This window comes from Antedon bifida, chromosome 8 (genome assembly GCF_963402885.1).
Source record: "Antedon bifida chromosome 8, ecAntBifi1.1, whole genome shotgun sequence".
NCBI classification, from domain to species: Eukaryota; Metazoa; Echinodermata; class Crinoidea; order Comatulida; family Antedonidae; genus Antedon; species Antedon bifida.
This window is the reverse complement of record NC_136233.1, coordinates 11,034,255-11,059,094: the sequence shown is the minus strand read 5'-3', so window position 1 is coordinate 11,059,094 and position 24,840 is coordinate 11,034,255. Positions and strand designations below refer to the sequence as shown.

Genomic DNA, 24,840 nt, shown 5'->3' with positions numbered 1-24,840 from the left:
TGATTATGTATCAAGTAGTTATTTAAATTGTTTAGATTTCAGGGATAAAGATTTATACAGTATAATTATTTGGACACAAATTAATGTTTGGTATGTATAGATGAATGTGTTGTAAATAGTGTATGTTATGTATAAAATAGTTTTTCTTTTTGTAATAAAAATGTTTCCTGTAAAAACACATTTCCTTCTCTCTTCTTAAGCTCTGTCCTCACTACCATATTTAAGCATATCACTACCATATTTGGGCCTCACACTTTTTTGTCAAACTACTAGTTTGATAGTGTAGACAGAGCTTTAATAAACTGAAAGCATCTCAATTGAAAGGAACTACAGTAGTTCCACCAGAGTGCTTATGTTGAAACGAACTAGAGTTCGAGCGCAATGTCAGCAATGGAACGGATTGTAACCAGTTGCGCTAATCTTACCGTCCGCACATGATTCGTAGTTGTATAAACCAGTGTAATGTTGAACCGATCAATTCCAAGTTTCCAGTTGGTAAGCGAGAAAATCAATATAAATGCTTTTCACCACGCAGTGCAGCGTGAGCAAAAAATAAAGCTTGGTTCTCAATTGAACGAAACACAAGGATGTAACCGCACCACAAGTGTTTTATATTATTGCATTGATCAATTCATAAACTTTAATATTTCAAAATCATGTTAATGAAATAAAAAATGTAGTTACCATTAGTTGTCAACTTTCTAGATGCAAGTACATCAGGGCCAGCTTGTATATTACTGACTACTTTGTGTATTGCTGTGGTACAGTATGTCACTCTCAAAAAAACAAATATTGTGTACACTTAAAAGTAGCATTAATCTAAATATGCCAACTTAATGTCAATGGCTACCAGATGTCTGTATGTAGACGGTTACCTGAACCAGTACTGCAGTCTGTATTATATATAATCCTTAATCCTTGTAATTTAATGTAATGTAATTGTTATTTATTTAAAATCTTGTTTTAATAACACCTTTTGATTACAAGAAATAACTCTTCAACAAAACCTTGAATGTGATTCTACTAAACTCAGTAGATTTTACATTCTTGAATTGAAGTACATACCAAATGCAGTTACAACCAGTGGCGGATACAGTGAATTAGGGGGGAGGGCCTTAAAATGGCAAAATTAAGTGCTGAACTTAAACCACTGTCCTGTCTTTTGCATTGTAATTTGCAAAATTTAGGGGGCCTGGACAATGAATCCGTCTATGACAACATTGAAGTATTATAAAATAGGCTTGCATGTCACTCTTTGCATGTAATTTTATAACATCACCCTTTAATGTCATATTTTGTCTATATCTGTATTCAGATTTATATCTGCATTGTCACAGTTGAGCAGAGCTAATACTGCAATTTTATTGATTTTAAACATTGTTGGTTTTACTGTACACCACTTATTTTCAAACAGCACTCTCATTAAATACGTCTTGTTTAGATTCTTCCACAAGTAATTCATCTTCTTTCCAATATGAATGCAAATCACATTTTCTCCCACTAAATGGATCCACTACATTGCCAAGTCTGTGTATCACTCTATCTACCTTGAAGTTGACAAACTTTGAACGCTTCAGTGGAAGTTCTTGAATGAGTACAATGTCACCTTCTTTAGCGTCTTCGTTCGGGTCGTGGGCAAATTCAGTCTTGGATTTTGGAAAATACTGAGAGAAGAAATTATGTACAGTTAATACAACTAATCTATTTTTCTCCTTAAAAAATTGGCCTTTCTACAGTTAGTAGTAGTACTGTAGTAGGCTAGTATTCAACACAATACCGAAATTATAGTAACTTCATTAATATTCGGTATTCGCTGTGGCTAAATATAGTACAGTACTCTCCATGAACGCTTTTGGCTACTAAACGTATGGTGAATTGCTGCAGCTTACCCATTCATCTAGGAAAATGTGCATAAAGCTAGCCAAAAATGATGATGAGTAAAAACAAAACCCACTCACACTAATCACCAGTCAGTCAAAGGAGTTGGTGTTATATTTTGTTTGCATACAAAGTGGACGTCATGTCATATACCATACCTTTATCCCTAGACAAGATTACTAGCCAAGATTAAATATAAAAGCATGACAAATCAACCCGCGTCTCCAGATTCATCATCTCTGATATTGCTAAAATGTTAATGATAATACTGTACCTTGATGGGTTTAATGAAAATTCCCAAAATTTCAGTTTAAATTTCAAATTAGTTTAAAAGTTACGGCTGTTTAAAAATGTGGCACGCCCACCTCTGTTATAGTTATTCATTTTTGGCCACAAAGTTTTCATTTAAATAGTTTATGAAGTTGGATATCTGAATGGACTGAAAAATGATGTCCAAGCTAATTGAAATTGTGATAAGCTAAACGACGCTGCTGCACACACCTACTACTAATGTACACACTACTAGGTTTGTACTACTAGGCTAAGATAATAGTAGTAGTAGTAGTAGTAGCAGTAGTAGGGCCTAGGCACTAATAGTAGGCCTAGTGGTGACAGATGAAATCAGTCGCACTTGAAATTGGTTGCATTTATTTTGGCCGCTATAAAAATCAACATCCGTTTTTTTGTATGGTGCGCCACTAGAGCTATAATTTTGATGATATTTGTCGCGTTTTATTTATTACTATATATATAAATAATTTTTTTTAATTTTTTTTACAGGTTTCAATGAAGTACAGTGTGTGTTTCAATGTGTGTTTTTGAAAATCATTTCTTGTTGTTAAAGTTTCTGAAAAGATGGCACTGTTTTTAAAGTTTCGAAAATGTTTAATAATAAATTTTAAAATTAGTTATGAGATAGACACATCTTCCACATATTTTTAACCACAATACACGGTTTACAAAACTCTTATTATCAAAGTAGACAAGTGGAGTCACGCATGCTGTAAGTGAGCATATAGTTTTAGAATATAATAATATGTACTGTAGATTATTTTTGATGATGAGATTATTTATAAATGAAGAAATAAAAAACACATTACGTAAGCCTACATTTTGGAACGTTCAATTATTTTTGTAAATAAGAAGACGTCACCATTTGGCCATGGAAAAACTTACGTACGTATCATTTTTTCACCACGATTTGACACGCTAAAAAGTGCATGTTTTAGAGGAAACATGCCATAGATTGCGCAGGTGAACTCTGATGGTTTCAGAAATGTTTACTTATTTTAATCAATCGCATAATTTGATCGTTTTACTGAAAATATATCATTTAAAAAAAACATGCATGATATAAATATACAACATAGGAGCATAGATTGAAATATCGGGGAGAATAAAAATGGGTATGTTTGCTTACTTTATCCGGACTCAAATTTAATTTAGTTTTTATTTTGTAGGCCTAAACTACTAAAATACTGTAAATTAAAGTTTATTAATAAACTGTTATACATAATTTCATATAAAATAATATAACATACATATAGGCCTATATTAATATTCTTTGTACAAATATTTTAAATACATTTAAATAGTGTTACTAACATATTTTAATCATTTTAAACGATGTTTACAAATCATATGGGCATTTTCAAAGACATCCTTCTTCGAGACCTGTAAATTAAGCAATTTAATTATTATTAATAATGATTAATTCAACAATTAAAAAATATTCACACAGAAAATAAGGGTGAAGGCTCCTTAAGAATAAGATATCACTAAAAATAAAACGTGACCGATTTAAAAAACGACCGATATCATCAACATTATTAATTTATAGATCTAGCGGCGCACCATACAAAATGCCGAAATTCGATTTCAAACGCGACCGATATCATCACCGGTGTAGCCTACATAGGCTAGGCCTATTAACTAGCCTAGAGAGGCCTCGCCTAGTTAGGCTGCTAGGCTAGGTTATAAGCCTATATTTTATAATAATAATAGGTAGGCTAGGCCTGTAGAGTAGTAGTTAGTTTAACTATAAATCTACCGCCACTGCCAGTAAGACTAGGCTAGTAATAGTCAATATTACATACCTGCAATAAATAGTTATCAAGTACTAACTTTTGAACTGACACCTTGGCGGTTTTACGCATTTTTGTACCAACAACTTGACCGACATATACACGCAACTTACTTGCCATGTTTATTTTTTATATGAACACGTTTTTTCTTTTGTAGCCGCCAGTTGAGGGCGCTATATAAATGAATTTCTAAACAAAATGAATGTGTCCACGAGGCAGGGCCGAATCGTCCCTAATAAGCTAACGGGTAGCGAAAACCAATTTGACTTAACTCCATCCTATGCGGAATACAGAATATTATTTTTTTAAAGAGCCTTCTATCACCGGTCATGAAATGAAGAACGAATTTGGAAAAAAGAAAACACTACTTTCACTTAAAATGATGAAAAAAAAGACTAATTTTTGTTGGTGCGTTTTAAACATTTGAAAGTTACATTTATATTTACATTAATATTCAATGACATTTGATTTTTGTTTTATCAATAGATACAGTTTTGAATAAAAAGAAATGAGAATTAATTTATATTCAATGACATTTTATTTTTGTTTTTATTAATAGTTCTACTGTTTTGAATAAAAAGAATGACGAGAATTAATTTATGATTCAATGACATTTGATTTTTGTTTTATTAATAGTTCTACTGTTTTGAATAAAAGAATAATGAAAAGTAATTTATATTCAATGACATTTGATATTTGTTTCATGGATATTTTTTTGAATAAAAAGAACAATATGAAATGTGATTGTGCAGTTCGTGAAAGCAAAAGGATAATATAGTTCACTATAATGGGTTGGTCGTCGTCAACGTTCGTAGTCGTTCTGTTATTTCATGTATTAGTCTGTGTGAAAGCTGAAACCTTCACCGAAGGTAAGTTCTTATGTCTATATCGAATATCAGACTTATCTACATTATAAAGTATATTAAAACATCATGATCAAAACATCTGACCAATTACTCAACACCCTGACGCAAAGTTACTCCACATTAGTTACAAACAATTACAATCCTGTTGGTGCAGTACCCGCTTTTTATTTGGGCTCGAATCTAACCCCTAGCCATCAGCGCAAGCTTGGTGGTCTAAAGGTATGAACGCCAGGATAGTGATCTGAAGGTCGTGGGTTCGAGTCTCATCCGAGAATTACTTGCGTATTTTTTCTCAATGTACTTAGTATAAAGTACAAATTACGTCAGCGAAGGGCAAAACATCTGACCAATTACTCAACACCCTGACGCAAAGTAAATAAAAATATTATACCTTAAAAATACCTTGCTATACAATTATGAAGGCATAAACTTCTTATTGGGTACGAACATGATGTATCGTTCCATGATGTTCATGAATTAGTATACTGTATATATTTTATTGTGCAAATCGTAAAATCAACGCAAAATAAATTTTAAAAAAACATTTGAAAAATATATGTCTTGAAAAAAATATATTTCATCATAAAATTAATTCTGTGTTTTTCTTTTATTTATTCGTTGATATTTTACGTTGATATACGAGATTTCCGGCTTTACAATTCAGTATGATTCTTCTCTACCTTCAGATGTCTGTGGAACTTTTACCTTTAATAGTGTTTGAAATACACGTGATAATGTTATCAATAAATAGACTGATAGTAAACATTTTTAAATGGGAAGATGTTACAGTTTATATTGTCAATAGAAAACCACTATTACGACAGTGCTTCTCAATTTAGTAAGACAGTTTTTGATCAAGAACTATTTCTTACAAAAAACGCCGCTCGACTTTTGTTGTTCGATTTTCTATTATGCTTTTTTCTCATTGATATTCTCAGTTAATAATTTAATAAATAATGATTTATTATCAACTATTACATTTTTCTCACGCAAAATAGTCTAAATGAATAAAATTGTAATTCTAAATTAAACTGTAGTACTTACATATTCCGCCTGGAAATGGGATCCCAACGTCGTAGTGACCCATGCACCCAACCATCTAGCAAACAAAATTCCTAAATTTCCCAGCCGCCGACAAACGTACTCACTAATCTGCAAACAATTCTTCATCATTCTATACTATACATTTATTTATCGTAGAGGAAAGATATTATTTTGACCATTATTCATTGATAAATTGATTGTATTACTATTAGACCTATTATATACCCAGCCTGCGTTGACAGCTAAAACGAAAACATTATTTATTGATCAGGTCTTACAGACTATTGCTAGCTGCATACATCTCATATACTCTCTTCTTACAGACTTATTTTGGAGTTTGCGCTCAGTTTTTAAGCCTTATAAATCATAAACCTCTTCCGTGTGATAAGTTTTCCAATGCTTCCGTCCTCTGTAACTGCCTAAATAATAGACTCGATGCGAAAAAAAAAATGTGTACAGAAGAGATGGTTTCTTCAACGATGGAGCATTGTGTATTCTAATGACGTAGCTTATTTCTTTTCTTTTTACTAGAATGCTACATTCAACCTCAAGAGTGCGAAAATGATGGAACGTGTTTGGTTACCTGGGATGATCTTACATGGGATGTCGAATTCCATTGCCAATGTACAGAAGAGTATACAGGATTCACTTGCGATCTTTTGAGAATTTGTAAGATAATTGTTTGAAATTATTCTCCTTCACTTTTGAATTAGGCCTAATACTGTAAAGCTTGAATCAATAGTTATATATTCAATTTTATTTTTAAAAAGATTAACTTTCGATAAATTCACTAGGTATATTTCACTATTTCAATTGATAACGAAATTAACTATTCGTAAAGTGTAACGATGACATGAAAGTCTATTTTGTGTAGTATGCCTTATCTTAGTATGGTGTATCATACTGCTTTGCAGTAGTTAAACATTATTCGGTTGGTACAATGCCCGCTGCCTTAGTTCCTTAGGCTCGAATCTAACTCTAGTCATCAGCACAGCTCGGTGGTTGTATGAAAGTCAGGCTAGTAATCTGGAAGTTGAGTACGCTATATAAATCGAAAAACATTACATTACATTATTGCGTATTGTTTTCTGAATAATAATGTACTTGGCATAAAGTAGAATTACGAGAAGGGCATATCTGACCAAATTTATGGTATTATATATATTTTTTTCTTTTATAGATGCTGAGGATGATAGAGGGTTCTTTTCACGAGATGGGTGAACAGCTAATAATATAACTGATTAGAATCAAATAATAGGGCTAAATTTAAAAAAAAGAAAGTATGTCGTTGATTAGTAAAAGTTTTCTTGTAACACACTGCATGTCTATTGTTTATGTTGTATTGAAGTTTATAACAGAAAAAAAGAACTACTAGTACTACCATTGAGGAAATACCGTAGGCCTATTTCTTATGTAATGGTATTCTACTTGTCAGGAATTCCATGCATTAAATGGTGAATTTGCTTAGAAAAATGTTTTATCGGTGATTCCAAAATGGCGGAAATTCGTATATTATGTCATTTTTTCATCACATTTTGTTTGCAGCCGTTCTCATTGATGGGCGATATTCCGCTTCTTTCCAGGTAAATACGTAGGCCTACAATACCTGTTGTTGTTGAGCGTGAAGCGTACTTTTATTTTTGATGATTATTGAGTCACTTTACATCATTTTACAAACATTCTGACAAGATCATCCAGATCTAGCTAGGCCATGAAAACAGACCTATGACTTTGGAAAGAACTTGTTGACACCCGCCCGTAAAAAGCTCCTATTTTAACAATATCGTACTAATGTATCATAAACGGAATACTCATTATAACAAGGTGAAGCCCTTATCATATATGTACAGATTTCACCAACCCTAATGATTTTTGTGGTCTAATGCTTAAAAGTATTTAATATCAGCTCTCTGATTTGTATATGGAAATACAATTTCTTTCCAAGTGAACCAAGAAAAGTCATTTTGCTATAAAGGTAATTTAATTGATGAATGTCACAAATAAATACACAACTCTAATCTAAAAGTTTTAAAGTTTATTTAAGTTTTTATACCGAAATTATCTAGGCTAGACTGTAGACCCACACTGGGCCTATAAAATACAAAATTAAAACATTTAACCCTACTGCCGTAATGAAACGATGTGCCTATTTGTTCCAAATAAAACTTGTTTCTCAGCTGTGCTTTAGGCCTATCTCCACATAATAAAATATTTGCCCAATATCATAAGAATATGTGTTAATACAGCATATCATTTGTATTACATGCGGTGCCTGGGTACGAAAGCCTAGGTTAAGGTTTGGTTATGATGATACAAGGAGATCATGTGAAGCACCTGTAATGCTCTATTATCGAATATTCCTATATGGTACTTGAGAAATCTAGACACTGTACCGAGAATCGGGTGAATATTATATTACATTGTATGTATGCATAAATTAGGTATAAGAGTAACTTGAAAAACATTTAAAGTAAGCGCAGCTGTACCACTTTTAACAAAAACAGCTTTCTTCATGTGACCTATGACGTATACGAGTTGTAATTTGCATTTTACTATAAACGTTATGGTTTTATTAGCATTACGTCCCGCATTACGTTGTCATAATCTGTCCACATTTAATATTATTGCAGACTTAAATTGCAATCATGATCGTCATTTCCTATTGCCGAGCACTGGTCTGAAGATAGAATTAAACTCTTATCATTTATTATACTTATTAGGCCTACCGTACTGCCACGCTCAATCACAAGCGGTTGACGTTGCATAAACACTGAGTAAATCCAGGAGATTTTATGACCACGAATCATGACTGCTGCCTGCATCACTTACAGCAACCTCTAAATCGCTGAGATAAAAAATGAAAAAATTTAAATCTGTCATTATACATATAGTAAGCGAGACGTAAGTCTCATAAGATGACAAAGACAAAATACAGGATAGTTTCGAGTTAATTTCGAGTGATATTTGATTAGATGTAAATCACACCTGACGTATTATCTTACATTGTGAACACGTGACGAATTCCAGTGTAATTCTGTGTAAGGAGGCATGTCAATTTCAATTATTGTATGTGTGTATAACACGGACAGTTTTATAGCAGAAAAAAGCTTACATAGACGATTCATAAAATATAAGTTGGTCTTTGCTTTGCCTGGTATCACCATCTTGCTGAGAATCGAGCTGAGACCACGTTGCCGGGCGTTGTGTGCCAGACGAGAAGACCATACTTAAAGGTATGTGGTCCGTCAGTGAAGTTAATTGGGTGACAAAATGAAACTCCTCACACATCTGTAAATTATACAAAATAAACATTAATATGAAACAGTATATGATTCTAGACTGTTCTAGACGGAGTGTTTACTTAATATTAGTAAAAAGATAAATATGTTGGAACATATGGCGTTTCATCGCTCGTATACTGTATTTTCAGACAAAAATTGACTAACATAAAAAAAAGTACTACAGACTTTGGGCAAGTCTAGCATAACACGTCAGAGTTGGGTGTATTCATTAACCATAGGTAACAATACGGTTTGTGGGCAAATTATGGCGACGTCATAATATATGATATAAAATATATCTCCATTTCATTTTTATCATCTTATCGTCATCTATATTCTGTGAAATTAGGTTTTTTAGGATCATCTCCCTTTTCCTATGTTATGCATACGTTATTGTAACATCTTTATATAAACATTATTGAATTTAATTGAATATCATCGTCCGGCCTCCGACCCGCTCATCGTCGTCGTGTCATTAACAACGCTTCATCTATAATTATCCTTCTCCTTTGTATCAATAACATCATCCTAAATAATATCACCATGATAATAAATGACGTCATCATATGCAGTAATAATCATTTTAATGCAAAATACTTTAGAGCGTTGAAGTCAGGTGTTTCACGTTAAACGATAATTGATTAAGCGATTAAAAGTGTTGTTTTATTTTTCATGAATAAAGTTAAGCCAGGTTTTCACTTCTTGGAAGAGACGCATCGCGTCGCGATCGGTCGGATTACATACAGTGTTCTTACGTTGCATCCATGTGGGAACTTGTCTTTACATTGGTCTTGAGCTACACAGCCATATTCAATGATAGTGTTGCAATTACAAAAGTTGAATATGCTTTTCGATGGGGTGGAAAGAAAGAGAACTGCATTTATTTACCCTTATCATGACTACTAACCTGTTGATAATACGCATTGTCGTTATTATACAGAATCAAGTCAACTCTTCTACGACCATTGCCTTTAAAACGTTGGCAATCTTTTAAGGTTGATGGATTCCCTCCACTTGCTGACGTCAGAAACACTTCAAGATCTTCCACATATTTGCCTCGCAGCTGTACGTCTTCAAGGATTCTAATAAATGAATTAAAATTGTAATCATCATCATCAGTACAACCAAGGCAATCTAATAACTCAAGAGATCAAAGGGTTTATTTCTGGCTGCGACACGATCAATTCCAAGTCCTAACAGACACAGATATTCTTTCGACATTTCAGAATTTGGTGTATTCACGGAAGCTATCACCACACCGAGCTATGCGAGGGATGAGTATATCATGGACCGGATATACTACGATTATGTTTCGTCGAATAAAAAATCCGTATTGACAACGTGTATATTTCATCTGATGATCAATTCAGTAAACAAATTGGGAAATGTTGTGTTTGATTACCTTTGTAGGCCTTCAGGGGTGCTAGCTTCCCTATCGTGTAGTTTACTACTTTTAAGGACGGTCCCCACTGTCCATGAATGGTCCAAACCTGGCATCTGCCGACAAGGGTCCTGGTAAACTGAAAACAAAGGGTGCTTGAAGTCTGTGATATCCTCTGTAAAAACAAAAAACAACAATCTCAACACAGGTTACATAGGTAGGAAGATATTACTACACTACTGCTGGTATTAAGTTTGCGGTACACCACGTATATTAGTTCTGGAAAGAACTGTTGAGTTTCAGAACTAATATACGTGGTGTACCGTAAACTTTATACCAACATTTGATTTCGCCATGCAAACCTTCAAACAATATATTACACTACTGCTCTTGATGAATGTATTTATATTCGCATTATTAAATTTAACATTATAGTAATTATTGAATTTCCAAAGTATGTATACAGAGACCATCTAACATGACGATAAATGACCAATAAAATGAGGGGAAACAAATTTGCATCAGCAAAATAAAAAACAATATTTTCGTATGGATTTTAAACTCATATTCTATTTTTAACGATTTACTTTTGATCCGCTAATAAGTAAGGGCTTATTCGGAGTACGTTATAGAAATTAGTGATAGGTTAAGTAGCGTACTGTACATCCTATAATTGCATCGTTTGTGACTGGTGATGTTGTGATAGTGTGAGATTGATGTATTGAAACTGTAAACCGTAGAGCATGTGTTTTGGAAACGGCTGCTTCATTTTTGACAGAAAATTTTATCAATTAGGCCTACAATTATTAGTTGACAGGGGCTGGTCAAGCACATCACAAGATGACAGTTTTATACTTTTGCTTTTCCGCTACTCCCCTGTTATACTTATATTATGTTTGTTTTTTTGCTATGTAGAAAGATTGAAAATAAATAAAAAAATTGTGTGTCATTAGTCATCAGCCATTTAAAGATGTATTGTCACCCAAAAATAAAGATAATTTAAATCAGACTTTGAATAGACCATATTGTAATTTTAATAAAGGTAATCACTTCCGTAGAAAAAGACTACACTTTTAACAAGCCAAAATAAACGGTTGAATTCAACCAAAACCCCATTGACTTCCAGTCAATTTGATCCTTTTTCATTTTCCAATTTTTGGTCAAAGTGGATAACTATTATGTGACATTAAAATAGCATATTACATCTTTAAATGGATAAACGTTTGGTAACCTGCGTAATTTGCATAATTCAATGATCAATTTGTCTCTGCTACAGCATTGCATGTAATTCAAATAATGTTCCCCAGATAATAAAAGTCAATTAGTTGATGACATTAAACAATGTGTAAAAAATGATTCTGTATACGGTAGGCATACTACTAGAACACTGGTGGAAGGCTAAGTAGTTTCTAAGGTGCAAATATGTCTGTACCCTTTATTCATTGACGGATAACTACTCAAAAAAACGGAGCACGCTATATAAAAGAGCCCAGATCTTGGAAGCAGCATGGGATAATGAATGCAACAACTGAGAAAGATGAGTTTCACTTTATTTGTTGAGCTCATAAACGGTAAAATGCCTAATTTTCCAAAATGTATACTCGTTTATTTTGATGTGTAAAGACATGTTTAAAGCTTAATAATATTGAAATAAAATCATCGAAAGATGAGTAAATGAAAACCTCTATTGCCATGGGATAACAGTTTGTGTTGTTTTTATTGAGTTAAGCTCTGTCTACACTATCAAACTAGTTTAACACAACAAAAATTCGATGTGCTCAAAAATGGTAGTGATATCGGGTTCATATAATTATGGGCACGTCACATCTTTAATGTTGTGTCACATAAAGAGTGGACAAAATATCTATTTGAAAACTATTATTACTTGGAGACATGTTGTCAAAGTTAAAGTTTCCTGTAAGAACATCTAGTACTATACGTTCGTCTTCGTTTTCGACTGTGTTTCGAAATGTTTCCAGCCATGACATAATCTCTGTCATCTGTAGTGATCTGGTTTCATGATCTGAAAACAAAATAATTGAAAAAAATAAGTATAATTAAGTATATACAATTTTAAATGGTAGCTTTTTTTTCTCTTTTTTAAAAGTACAGTATATTCCTTCTTCAAAGACATTAGCAATTTTGTCGAAATTGTGTAACCTATACAATATTATATGTTGTAGAACAAAGTTTATCTGCATATTTTTATTTTAGTTCATGAATTTCGAGGATTTGCAAAAAATACAGTAATATATCCCCGCCAAATTAACTAAATTCTCTTTATCTGTCTTATGTAATATTTTAACCTGTGAAATGTAGTTTCAGCAGATTATTATTTTTTTCCTCCAGTTAGTAATTTGTGATGGGTCCCAGTGATGTTATAAGGTATAAGTATACAAGTAGGCCTACTTCTAAAGTCCCAGAATGATAATGCTCTCTTTTTTTCATTTGTATTTGTAATGCTAGGGAAAATTATACTAAGTGCTAATGCCACCAGACTGAAAATTACTTATGATAAATTGCGAAATAAAATTATTAATAAATAACCACTTAGCATGAATTGGTGTGGACGAGGTAAGCCAATTTAAATGTTACTATATGCATTTTCTTATCCAATAACATGAATTTATGTGGGAGATTAATGTGTATTAACGCCCATGTAATTGTATTGCCATTATTGGCAGTCGTCCCTGGATGGTGGATAGATGCCATGTCTCAAAATCTTCTTCTGCAATGTGTAACAACCCCGCCCAATCTATTTCATTTTTTTTCGGATGCTTTAGCAGGGAATTAATATCACACTTCCCTGCTTAGAAATGTATACTATATTTTATTATATATATAATAATATATATAATATTTAAGAGACAGTACGTTCGGAGCCAAAAAAAATGCCTTCTTAATGGTGGTGTCTCTTGAATAGGGTACCTCTATTCAGGGGACATTAACAAAAAACGAAATTTGTCCTCTTTTCGTTTGGGAAAAAACAAGTATTTCAAAATGAACAATAATTGTTTTGGACTCAGGAAATTGAGAAGAATTTGAAATTTAGCATTCACATTTTCACCAAAGAAAACTGTCAAGTAATAATTTAATATTATTATGACATCAATTTTTGTAATAATAACTAATAATTAATGAATAAAATTATTTGGTTATTTTTGTAAAACTTCAGATTTCATATGAAATAATTGCATCGTGTGAGAATCTACTGCATTGGTATACCTTGTGTTGATTGAAGCTGTGTTGTTGCTATGTATCCGACAAGTCTTTGCCCTTCTGATGTTGTACCAATATGTACCTAGAAAAGAAATTCAAATTATTATTTTCTAATGCTCTGTCTACACTATCACACTTTATGTGCAAAAAAAGGGACAATTATGTGTAATGTAATTATGTGTTAATTCTACATGTGATGCATGTACCATGGAAGTTGAGCGCTGACTTTGTATTAACAGCGGATATCTAGTAATAGGCCTTCTAGTCTCTGGTAGGCCTATTTACATGGAACACATGGATAAAGTCTACGCATAGGCCTGAACTCGATTTAAGCCAAGAACTACCGGGCCGTATCTTTTTATATGCTAGCTGACATATGTAGGCCCCTATACTTCTAAACTTTAAATGTAATGGTCATTTGCTATTTAAAATATTCATAGAAAAGAATGAGCCAACAATCTATCATACACATCAATGCTAACGGAATTATTGTGTTCATTACTTATATTAAGCGATGTTTGATTCCAATCCATTTAGTTTCTTGTGTTGATTAACATAATAGACAATCTCATTGTTGATACTTTATCATTATCATTTCTATGATTTCAAATATAGGCTACATTTTAGTACTGTCGATCGATATGCATATTGGGTATACGCCCACTTCCGTTCCATTTTCAATCGTGACCTTTTCCCACCCAAGACTTTTAATTACCCAGAACAGTTGGTTCTACTAATACTCCAACGTTTTTGAGACCCTCATTCTAGCCCACACCACCAACCCGTAACGTTTTGAGACCCTCATCCTAGCCCACACCACCAACCCGTAACGTTTTGAGATCCCCATTCCAGCCCACACCACCCCGTTCGGTAACGCTAATGTCGAGTTTGGAGCCCCACTTGGCAATTTGTTATTAGCCTTGTGTGTTGATGGGTTAAATCAATCTAATCCCACCGTTTGACTAGTCCTCGTGATTTATAATTATTATCCCTTTCTCAGGCAAATTAAACTGTGCTTTTTCCGACACAACGTTAAACCTCAATTTACTTGACTAATTGTATGATTTTACTAATTTAGTAATTACAAATTCCGAATTGCAGTAATGTCATTTATTAAAGTAGATGAACGATTATTTTCTTAGATTAGATCGATTTTTCCGATTCACTGCATGTTGGATAGTACACAAACATAACTCTTGTCAATGAGCGCATGCATATTAAAGTCATAGAGTCTGTAGGTAATATTTTGATCATTCACTTTTATGTTAAACCAATTGATTTGCAATTATTTGGCACAACATAAGAGAAAACAAAACAATTTTAATGTAAATGCTGAACAATTTGTATTCATAATCCTAAATATGATTTATTCAAAGGTAGGCTGGGAAGATTGTCAATTCAAGGCAATTTCCTTAGTCAAACTCGCTATCTTGATTCCCACTAAGACGCAACGCAAGAACGTAAACGCAACGTAAGTAATTTGACCAATCATGACGCAGTGGATCATCCGAACTGTCATTTGTGATTGGTCAATTCACTTGCGTTGCGCGTACGTCATTCCGTTGCGTCAAAGAGGGAAGCAATATTTACGATAGCGTAAGTAGCTTACATGGACATAAATTATTCTATATCTTACCAAATAAAACAATTTTCTGCCATCAATGGGACAAATGTTACCAGATCAAAGTTTACAAAAACAAAACATTAGAGTATATACAAGTAAAATATGATATTGAGACATAATATTATTACCAGATTTGTCAATTAGTAGAAATAAATGTTGTTAAGTGGTGGTTCTATAATTATTGTTTGTGTTACCGTAATAATTAAAAAAAGTAATGTTTCAGCCAGGGAATATGGTGATGACTTGTTATGTTAAGTGTTTTATATACGTCACGGTTACATGTATGTTAGACGAGCAAAAAAAAAGCCCAGAAGCCCATTTCTTGTCCGTTTTACAAATTGCTTCTTTATGCAGTATGACGTCGTGTATTAACTGCCTGCTTATTAACTCCTACTAACCTAGAATGAATTTACTTGTTAATTATTTTGTGCATAACTGGCACTTTAATAAATTTGTTTTATCTGGTGTCCATCAATAAAATGTCTAGGAAGGATTCTCCGGAAATAGTGACCTGAACAAATAAGAAACGAGGCCTATGGGAAATAATAATACAGTACCGAGAATTGACTGAAATAACTGGACATAAGCCTTTGGAACCGAAATTGGTAGAGCAACGATAAATGGATTGGTACGTCACACACTGAGGAAAAAAACACATTACTGGCGCGCCCTGATATGGAATCCAAGGGAAAAAGATAACCGCCCAAAAAACACCTTACTTTGTTTACTTCAGCACACGCTCTTTGCTAATTTAAACTGCCGCGATAAACATCTGAATCATACAAATCACATCTAATAGGTAAATTATGTCAATGAATAATTAAAATAAATAAGTATTACCTTTGCCATCAGAAGCCCCTTGCAGATGGCTTTATCTTCTTTTTCTTTACCAGTAAAGTTTTTAAATTCAGCATCAATTATTGGGTAACGGCTAGCAATAAGAAGCCCACTCGATAACATGAACTTGTTTGCCGACCAGCTGCAGATACCAGCATCGGTCAAAATGTGGCTAAACCACACTTGCAGACCTCTAACCAGATGTTTAGAGGCACAAGTATCAAATACTTCTTGAAGACAAAGGAAATCCATTTCTGGTGGAAAATTGATGCTTAAAGAATGTTCAAAATCTGTGATGATTTCGTGACTGACGTCGTGAAGGTGACTCGTGTCGAAGGAAAAGAACACGGGACTGCTCGTTGAGACAGGTTCACTGACTGTCACTCCGTGATCACGCAGACAAACGCTAGGATTTGAGTCAAAGTAACCAGTTGTAGACATGCTAGATGGTTGTGGTTTTCGTGGTCGTTGATCGGGTTCAACATACCGGTTCACAGACGTACGGTATCCAGAACCCCTGCGCATGTCAACTGAACTAAATGATAATCCTTCATTAATACGCGATAGTTGGGTAAATCCTGCAGCTGCTACATCACCAGTTTGATCCTGCGCGTAACGACTCTTTACTAACGTTGCTGAATCGCTGAGTATACGATCACGCTGTATTCGACTACACGACGGATACGACACCTGAGCGACGAACACGTCGTCAAACATATCGTCACCACTAAACGTTCTTTGCGACTGATTATTCGCTAGTGACGTAAACTGTTCGTCAGTACTGCACACTGATAGAATTTTCAAATCCGTAGCTGTTGGTGATTGCACAAATATTCTAGGATTCGGTCTTACCTGAGAATTCACAACATAGGCTGCAATTGTCTGCGCGCGCTTTTCAACTTTACGTAGATTGTTGATTCTTGACAGTGCTTCTGGTAATAGACATGTATTAAAAGAACTAACGTGGAAAAATGGAAGTCGATTTCCATCTTCGAGACCAAGATACCCATGCGGATTCTTCTCATATTTATTCAATTTATAATAATAAGCGTACGGGCAACGATATTTCTGTAGAATTATTTTTAGTATGAAAGCAAACAATGCCAATGGAAACCATATTGCAATTATTCCTAAACACACAATGATTTTAATTAGTTTTGCGAAAAGTCGTACACAGCATAGTTCTTCTGTGTGTTCTTTGACTTCATCAGATGTGGTGATGAAGTTTGACAGCAGTTGGTTCACGCACCATATCCATACGTAGCAGGCTTGACATGCCAACCAATAGCTTATTGAGAGACACTTACTCGGGAACTCCGTCAGGTGCAACATCATTCAAGGAGTCTCTCAAGTAACATCACAGAAAACTACAACACTGTCTGAAATATGAAACTGTAAATTAGTACCCGTATGGTAACAAAATAGTCTGATTGATTTCACCTATTTAACAGTCTAATAAAGTGGCTGAATTTTGCCGTAAGATATCATACAAGCCAGATACACTGACGGGCCCCTAAATAAAAGAGATAGAGAATGTGTACACATCTTTACATTTTCAATTCCAGAGCCGGTGTACATCTCTTCCAATTATGATAATACACATAGGCCTAAAGAACATGATAATTATGTTGAATTTGATGCATGTTATTGACGACGAAAAAAATCATAAAGCCTTACGTGGGTGTGTAGGCTACCGATGGTAGGCCTACTGGTGACGATAATGATGGTGATAATTATAATGATGTAGGTAGGGTCGCATAATATAATAGTCACCTAATGAGAATGAAAAATTACACAAATTCCGTAGCAATTTTTAAATATTGGTGACGTATTAGAATACAATTATAATTAAAAAGCATCCATGACATCTATATATCAATTTACGTAAGAATTAAAAAAAATTATATAGAACATTTGCTTATAATATCAATTGAAAAATCTGTTGATCAATATTTACATAAATAACCGTTTTGTATGAAATGAATATTTATATTACCACAGCGCTTGTAAACGACGAATTGACTAACATTATTACTGGTGGTAGTATGGTAGTGGTGGTCTCAACGTATGCCTAATAAAATAACTTGTGAGCCTATGAATAATGATTTTTTAACATTTGTTTTTGTTTTGCGATATAAATTCAAGAAGACATTTCACAGTATTTATGATAAATGAGAATATTTTACTATCTATAATTTAATAAATAAAAATACCTACATATACAGTAGTCTATTTGTTATAGATGAGATGATGCTTTTCTACCGTCCATAACAGCCATTAGATAGATGTTGGGATACCATTATCTGTGGATGTCACACCGCAACTTCACACTTCTCAGTGGACGAAGGCCACGCTTGAAATACTTTTGACACCTGACTGATAAAAAATCTTATCGATCAACAACCCATCAATTAGCCAAACATCGATTACAAAATCTGAGTGCGGTGTGCCTCTATAGCGGGCGACATACAATGTGATAATTTGAATGACAGGAGGCTCAGGACCGTTTAAAATGTGGCATAATTTTATTTTTACACAATCTAGCATAATTTGGCCGAAAACCTGAAGACATTTTTTTTTTGCTTCCCACCTTTGTGGTACATAAAACATAAACATACACCGCCCTCTAATACATTGCTTTTGTGCTATTTTGGCCGTAATTGTAATAAATGTTGTGCTGTCATCTAGCATAATTTAATTTCGATTGCTGGCCAAACTCTTACAGTCAGTGTTTTGGATTAATTAGAAAAAATAGAAAAGAAACATTTTACAAGGATGTGTGAATTGTTTTAATGATTTGCTGCGGATGTATTCCTGTGCGAAAACTTCAATTACAACAAAATACATAAATTTATAACTTTTATTGTCGAAAGTAAACTTAAGTTGAGATTTAAAAAACAGAATACAGTAGTCCACTAACGGAATTTCGATAACATGTCTTTTACTGTTATCAGAGGGCATTAACATTGACAATTATAAAACAAAAGGTAATGACAAATAACAAATAGTTAAATGTGAAACAATTCCACTTGTTTACAATGTAGTAATAGGTTCATGAATATACTGTATAAACCAGTATGAATTCACTTAAAGGCAGTTTCGTATGGGAACCAAGCATGACTTCGTCAGTTGACTCGTTAACTACAACAGATCAACTGACTAAGTTAAGCTGCCAAGCTAGACAAAAAATCTTGACGAAACTTTACCTATCAATATATGATAGAGATTTCAATTGCTTTAAATTAAATAACTAATTACTGTACACATTTTACAAAATGTATGTAGTGTTTTTCTTGGGTGCCTTTCAGATGCACGCTGTTTTCTGGCCGATTCTTGTACAGTATCATGTCTAGTGATGTATAACATCCTACAGTATCGTGTCTGCTGCACATAACATAACATGTAACTAATAAATATTAATCAAAACCTCTTAATAATTTCTCTGTAAAGTACAGTATCCCATGGGATGACGGTAGCCGTTAGAAGACGCGATACCGCAGATGTTTAACGTCGCTAGACGTGATACCGCTCGAGTATTGGATATGCTTTTAATGTACCAAAGTATTAAATAAAATAATATTACTTACTGAAAAGAACAATGGGGTAATTAATTTAAATCATCAAATACATGTATTAACATAACATATTTTCACTATAATAAAAAATTGAATATAAACTTATTTGTTATATCATGGAACTATAATATTATATTATAGTTCCATGGTTATATCAATTTGAAAATAGACATTTTAACTAAAAATTAAACAATTGTATCTAAAATTAACATTTTGTTCTAGAAGTTTATTTTGGAATGGCAATCTAATAAATTAACAAATGATCTTATGTCTGGCTGTGACAAATAGCAACAGTATTGTACTATAATATACAGTACATATTCTCCCAGCAGCGTGGTGTCTGTTAACCAAACATTTGATAAAAGCCAATTGGGCCATCAAAAATCAGTCAAAATCCTTTGATCTCCAGAGCTCAGCATCCTGTTGCTAAATTGCCTTGCTTGTGGTCAGTACAGGCAGTCAAATCAGTTTTCCGAACTACAATATGTGATGTGCCGCAAACTTTACTCCAGCAGAAACGAAATTTAAGTTAACACTGTATGCTTGACTAGTTTCCACCCAATTGATTGCCCTGGCCCCATCGATGCCTTCCACCTTGATCAGGTTGTGGTTGTCGTCTGCCTTGTGGTGCCATTCCAAACCCTGCCACTCCTCCTTGGCGATTTGGAAAATATTTATACCTGCAAAAAAAAAATCAAATGATTTGTGATTTTTATTCAAATTAATATTATTAAGTAATTTATTCATAACTGTATGATTTGTTTTTACAATCAGAACAAACCTCATTGACAACAATTCCCTCCAGCATTTGTCATATTTATGATATACACTGTACTGTATGTATACCATGCAATATTATACGCAATGAAATGAATAGTCACTTTGACGTTAGAAATTCAAATATGTAGCAGGAAAATCACATAAAATAAATACCAAAAAAAGAAACAAACAGAACTGCTGTTTAAATAAGATATGAGGCATCTAATGATGCTTGGATTAGAAACAACAAATGAGTTATAATCAAGGTAATCTAACAACAGGACACTGAGCTTGCCTTGCCAAGATATGTCCTTTGATCTTATGTCTGGCTGCAACAGTACTGTACTATGTACATAGTCTGTAAGTGGCGTGGAACTGATCGCCCACGTTGCAGCTACTTTGATCTCCGGAGCTCAGCATCCTGTTGTTAGATTGCCTTGGTATAATCAACAATTTTTTACTCACAGAAAGGTTGGTGTAGTTAGGAACTGCCGGCCACCAAAATCTTGTGGATATTTAAACATCAAAAAGAAGTAAAGGTGTCCAACCACAATTCCTATCAGCTCACTGAATCCGCTGAAAGAAAAAGAACAAATTATAGGTAATAGAATTTTTCAAGAATGAGCACCAGATTCTTTATCTGTATCGCCACAAATTTACCCACAAGTTATTCTTTACAGCTTTAAGTCCAGTTAGATTTAAGAAAATATCAGCTATCTAGAAATCGGATTTACAGGGAAATTCTTTGGGAAAATAGGTCAAAAACATAGGCAAATTCTATAGTGTCAGATTGTACAAATTATACATTATTGAGCATTGGCTAGAATGAGACAAACTGATGTTTCTGTTATAAGGCAAAATGCTTTCTTTTCCCGCAACTATTTTTGTACAATATATAAACTAGATGTTCCAGATTTCTGTTTAAACATTTTGAGAATTTCTGTGATGCGACGGATCGTGTTTGAAAATCAACTTGTTCTGCACATTGTCCATAACTGCTCCGTCTCATTAAATATACAGTAGTCAATTTTTCAACTCATGAAATATTCTCATCATTCAACTCATAATCATTCATTATTTGTATACTACTTACGCTCCTCTGATGATCATGTTAAATGCTACCAGTACCCATGGTAAATACATCGCCTTGAATCTTGTACCAAACCAAAATGATACAATAGTGTCTCGGTTTAACTGACACCATACATACAACACACTGAGAACCATCGGGTCCAAAAGTAACTAAAATGAAAATAAAAACCTAATGAACAACTTTAAAAAAATGTAATTAGAACTATAAATAACATCATTTTTGATAAACGGAAATTGATAAATTAATTATATATATATACTTTTTTAATATTAATTAAATAAATTAATTATTAATTATATTAATACTAATCTAATCAAAGTATTTCTGTATTGCAACACCTATCTAAAGTATACAATTTGGTGTATAAAATACTTACATATAATGGAACCATAAATCCTATGATCTAGAAAATATGTTAGGAAGACAAAAACTAACAAAGGTATTTGCAAAGTAAAAAAAGAGGCCGCTTTTATGGGGAAGGACCTACATACCCTACCCACTGTACACACTTTCTTTCTTTTTAAAGACATTTATGTTTAGTGCTTGCAATATAGAAGTACACATCAAGATAGACATTTTTTTTAATGTATAATTTCTGTTTAAGGTCTTAGATATTGTACACACAGGCATTTATAGCTAAAATACTGTACATGCTTCATTGCACATGTTATACAACTACCTACAACACATAAGATTAGAGAGTTTTCTATTGTGTAACCTCTTATATCATAGAGATATTCTATGCTTATACGTATTCATAAGGATCCATTCATAAGTATACTGTAATATAATGAGTGAGGTATTACTGTATTAAAGACTTGATTGAATATCAGTTGTTTATTCAATAATACGTTATAATACTCAATACAATACAATTATACAGAAACAGGAACAAAGTATAAGTGATGCTGTAAGTGAGGTGTTGCTGTAGATGTGCTTCTGAAGAAGTGTCGGTAAGGTGTGTTTGGCCGATTCTCAACTTGGGGGTATATCGGCCTCAGTTTATTAGCATACGTGATTACATCATCTGTGCGGTTAATGATTGGTCCTGTCTGTCTGTCCAGGTGGTACGTTTGGAGGGGACTGATTGATCTTATCTGGGGGGGGGGGGGGGGGTTACAATGATGAATTGGCCCATTGAAACTCTGCTTAAAACTGTCAATATCTAATAGTTTTACGATGTGAACGGTTAGAGGTCAAATCACCTGTTTTCTTTTGGGATCTAATTATGGACTAAATGGACATTTAAACATCTGGACAATCTCTTCACTGAACCTTTCTGGGGCAAATTGGTGAACCCAATTGAATTGATTTCTCAATTATAAATCTATATCATTACATTACACTATGACTACACTCTAATCTGAAAAGGGGATTTGCATTGGGAATTAAGTGGTTATTACTACTGTATACCTTTAATTTTGTGAAGACTAGCAGGTTTTAGTTTATAGATTGTCATTGTACTAAATAGAGAAGTTCTTTAACTGTTAAGTGTTACACACGTTTTTTAAATATCACAAAAGAAAGGATACTACAAGAATTATCCAATTGAAGAGAAGCATAAAAAAATAATCTGCAGGCCTGCCATCAAATGTCCCTGTAAAAATATAAAAATTAATTTAATTACTAACAAAATATGAAGCAATGAGACCAATTACTGTATGAGTCTGAGTGAGTGAGTGGCCGACCCTGATGCCCCCACTATAGCATCACACAACAGTACTTACCAGATTCTAATCTCACTGAGTAACTGTATAAAAAATACAACATTATAAGATAATGAAAACCAGTCATTGGTGTTATTGGATAGAAGAATAAGGCAGTTACAGGACGCCATATCTGTTGAAAAAAGTAAACAATTGTCAGTGTATTCATTAACATATGAAAACATGAGTGCATGTGTAATAAACAATAAATGAATAAATTGTTGTCTCTCTTTTAAAATTGTACACAGGTATTAATAATTGTGTGTATTATTACAGTAACTTTTATACAGTACTACATAATAATATTCAGCAACTGATTTGAATAATTGATGGTAAACTAATCAGGGGTCCTACCAATCAGTACAGTATCAAGTTCTACAAAGCCCTGTCAGCGCTACCAGTATACGAAATAGGACATGCTATAAATTAGAGTGCCAATTCCATTTTCATCAATCCTACTGTTAGAATAATATTCTCCAAGACTGTTGATGTTGAAAATGCAATAGTTACTGTCTGTAGACTGTAGTAAATCCTATTTCGTATGGTAATAGCATTTGTCAGAACTTGGTATTTAGTATGACTTGTAATCAGAACGTGGTTGTACTCTTGCTTCCCTTCATCCAAACACATTCTCAGAATTTGTTATACTAAACGTCACAGGTGTTGGAATGCATATGAGCTAATTCAATGGTGATCAGGAGTGTTCTGTGAGCACCATAAACATTTTTATTCGTGGTGGTTACAGTTCTGACGGGAAATGAATGCAGCGGCGGTCTTTACTCTTACTTACACACTTCTAACTATTTAATAATTAAACCAATCCTCCAGCCTTCAAAACTAACTAGTTAGTCTGGAAATAATTGTTTAGAATTGTTTATATTTTACCTGAAATCTGTGAAATACAAGAGCATAATCTAAAACAAGATGCATTCCATTCACAATACCAAACTTCGCAATCAAAGGTAATGCAATGGATCCTGTGAACCAATACCTCGTAATCTGAGGTATGCCACGATACCAATCTCCTATGTCGTTAGAAGCCATCTTCTTTGGTTTTTGCTTCTACTGTTGCTACAGCCTCGATATACTAGGCTAGGCCTATAGGCTCTAGTGTCCTACTCTCTGATGTGTTCCAGTCACGGGGACTTTTTCCACTCTCTTCCCCGACTGTTTTCGCAAACCGTACGGCCTAATAATAAGCTAGCTTACGCAAGCCTGTACTAATTGTTCTAAATAATTTTCAACTTTTGCTAATATGTTATGAACTATGAAATAATATTCTATGATATGATCATAACATAAGCTAGTTTATTCGTATTATTACTAAAAAACAGTAGGCCTAGGCCTATATCATTGTCTTCCAATGCGACGTATGCAATAATCACGAAAGTCGACGTAGACTAGCAAAAGGTCAAGTCAAAGGTTAGAAATTGTCATGGGTGACTGAACACAGAACTCTAAGTGTGATCACGTGGTATTAAAAGGCTGCCATG

The 24,840-nt window shown here is 33.6% G+C and overlaps 3 protein-coding genes and 1 long non-coding RNA gene across 4 annotated transcripts; 1 reads left to right on the top strand and 3 right to left on the bottom strand.

Annotated features, from left to right (window-relative positions):
* Nucleotides 1–1,013: 1,013 nt before the first annotated feature.
* On the bottom strand, nt 1,014–4,115 carry LOC144851108 (small ribosomal subunit protein uS17m-like). Its single transcript, XM_078708640.1, has 2 exons — nt 3,975–4,115; nt 1,014–1,664 (listed from the first exon to the last, which is right to left on the bottom strand). The coding sequence occupies exons 1-2, from the start codon at nt 4,080–4,082 to the stop codon at nt 1,407–1,409; spliced, it is 366 nt and encodes a 121-aa protein (XP_078564766.1). The 5' UTR covers nt 4,083–4,115; the 3' UTR covers nt 1,014–1,406.
* A 603-nt stretch (nt 4,116–4,718) lies between these two features.
* Nucleotides 4,719–7,781, top strand: LOC144850289 (uncharacterized). The gene is made up of 3 exons (XR_013614067.1): nt 4,719–4,831; nt 6,404–6,541; nt 7,053–7,781. It is a non-coding gene; the product is annotated as an uncharacterized LOC144850289 (long non-coding RNA).
* On the bottom strand, nt 7,780–18,649 carry LOC144849521 (sphingomyelin phosphodiesterase 3-like). The gene is made up of 8 exons (XM_078706454.1): nt 18,432–18,649; nt 16,218–17,593; nt 13,760–13,835; nt 12,420–12,557; nt 10,556–10,709; nt 10,061–10,235; nt 8,985–9,160; nt 7,780–8,717 (listed from the first exon to the last, which is right to left on the bottom strand). Exons 2-8 carry the CDS (start codon nt 17,547–17,549, stop codon nt 8,663–8,665), a joined length of 2,106 nt encoding a protein of 701 aa, XP_078562580.1. The 5' UTR covers nt 17,550–17,593; nt 18,432–18,649; the 3' UTR covers nt 7,780–8,662.
* A 411-nt stretch (nt 18,650–19,060) lies between these two features.
* On the bottom strand, nt 19,061–24,736 carry LOC144851106 (derlin-1-like). The gene is made up of 7 exons (XM_078708637.1): nt 24,233–24,736; nt 23,369–23,480; nt 23,174–23,238; nt 22,018–22,044; nt 21,642–21,790; nt 21,014–21,124; nt 19,061–20,469 (listed from the first exon to the last, which is right to left on the bottom strand). Exons 1-7 carry the CDS (start codon nt 24,389–24,391, stop codon nt 20,337–20,339), a joined length of 756 nt encoding a protein of 251 aa, XP_078564763.1. The 5' UTR covers nt 24,392–24,736; the 3' UTR covers nt 19,061–20,336.
* Nucleotides 24,737–24,840: the final 104 nt, after the last annotated feature.

Excerpts from the sequence above, each read along its gene's own strand:
- LOC144849521 (XM_078706454.1), bottom strand. The coding sequence starts at position 17,549 with ATGATGTTGCACCTGACGGAGTTCCCGAGTAAGTGTCTCTCAATAAGC. Across the intron at positions 12,558-13,759 it reads ACAGCTTCAATCAACACAAG|ATCATGAAACCAGATCACTA; the intron begins GTATACCAATGC and ends TTTTGTTTTCAG. Across the intron at positions 9,161-10,060 it reads ACAATGCGTATTATCAACAG|ATGTGTGAGGAGTTTCATTT; the intron begins GTTAGTAGTCAT and ends TATAATTTACAG.
- LOC144851108 (XM_078708640.1), bottom strand. The coding sequence starts at position 4,082 with ATGGCAAGTAAGTTGCGTGTATATGTCGGTCAAGTTGTTGGTACAAAA. Across the intron at positions 1,665-3,974 it reads TTGATAACTATTTATTGCAG|TATTTTCCAAAATCCAAGAC; the intron begins GTATGTAATATT and ends TTCTTCTCTCAG.
- LOC144851106 (XM_078708637.1), bottom strand. The coding sequence starts at position 24,391 with ATGGCTTCTAACGACATAGGAGATTGGTATCGTGGCATACCTCAGATT. Across the intron at positions 21,791-22,017 it reads GATTTATGGTTCCATTATAT|TTACTTTTGGACCCGATGGT; the intron begins GTAAGTATTTTA and ends TTTTCATTTTAG. Across the intron at positions 21,125-21,641 it reads AACATGATCATCAGAGGAGC|CGGATTCAGTGAGCTGATAG; the intron begins GTAAGTAGTATA and ends TTTTTCTTTCAG.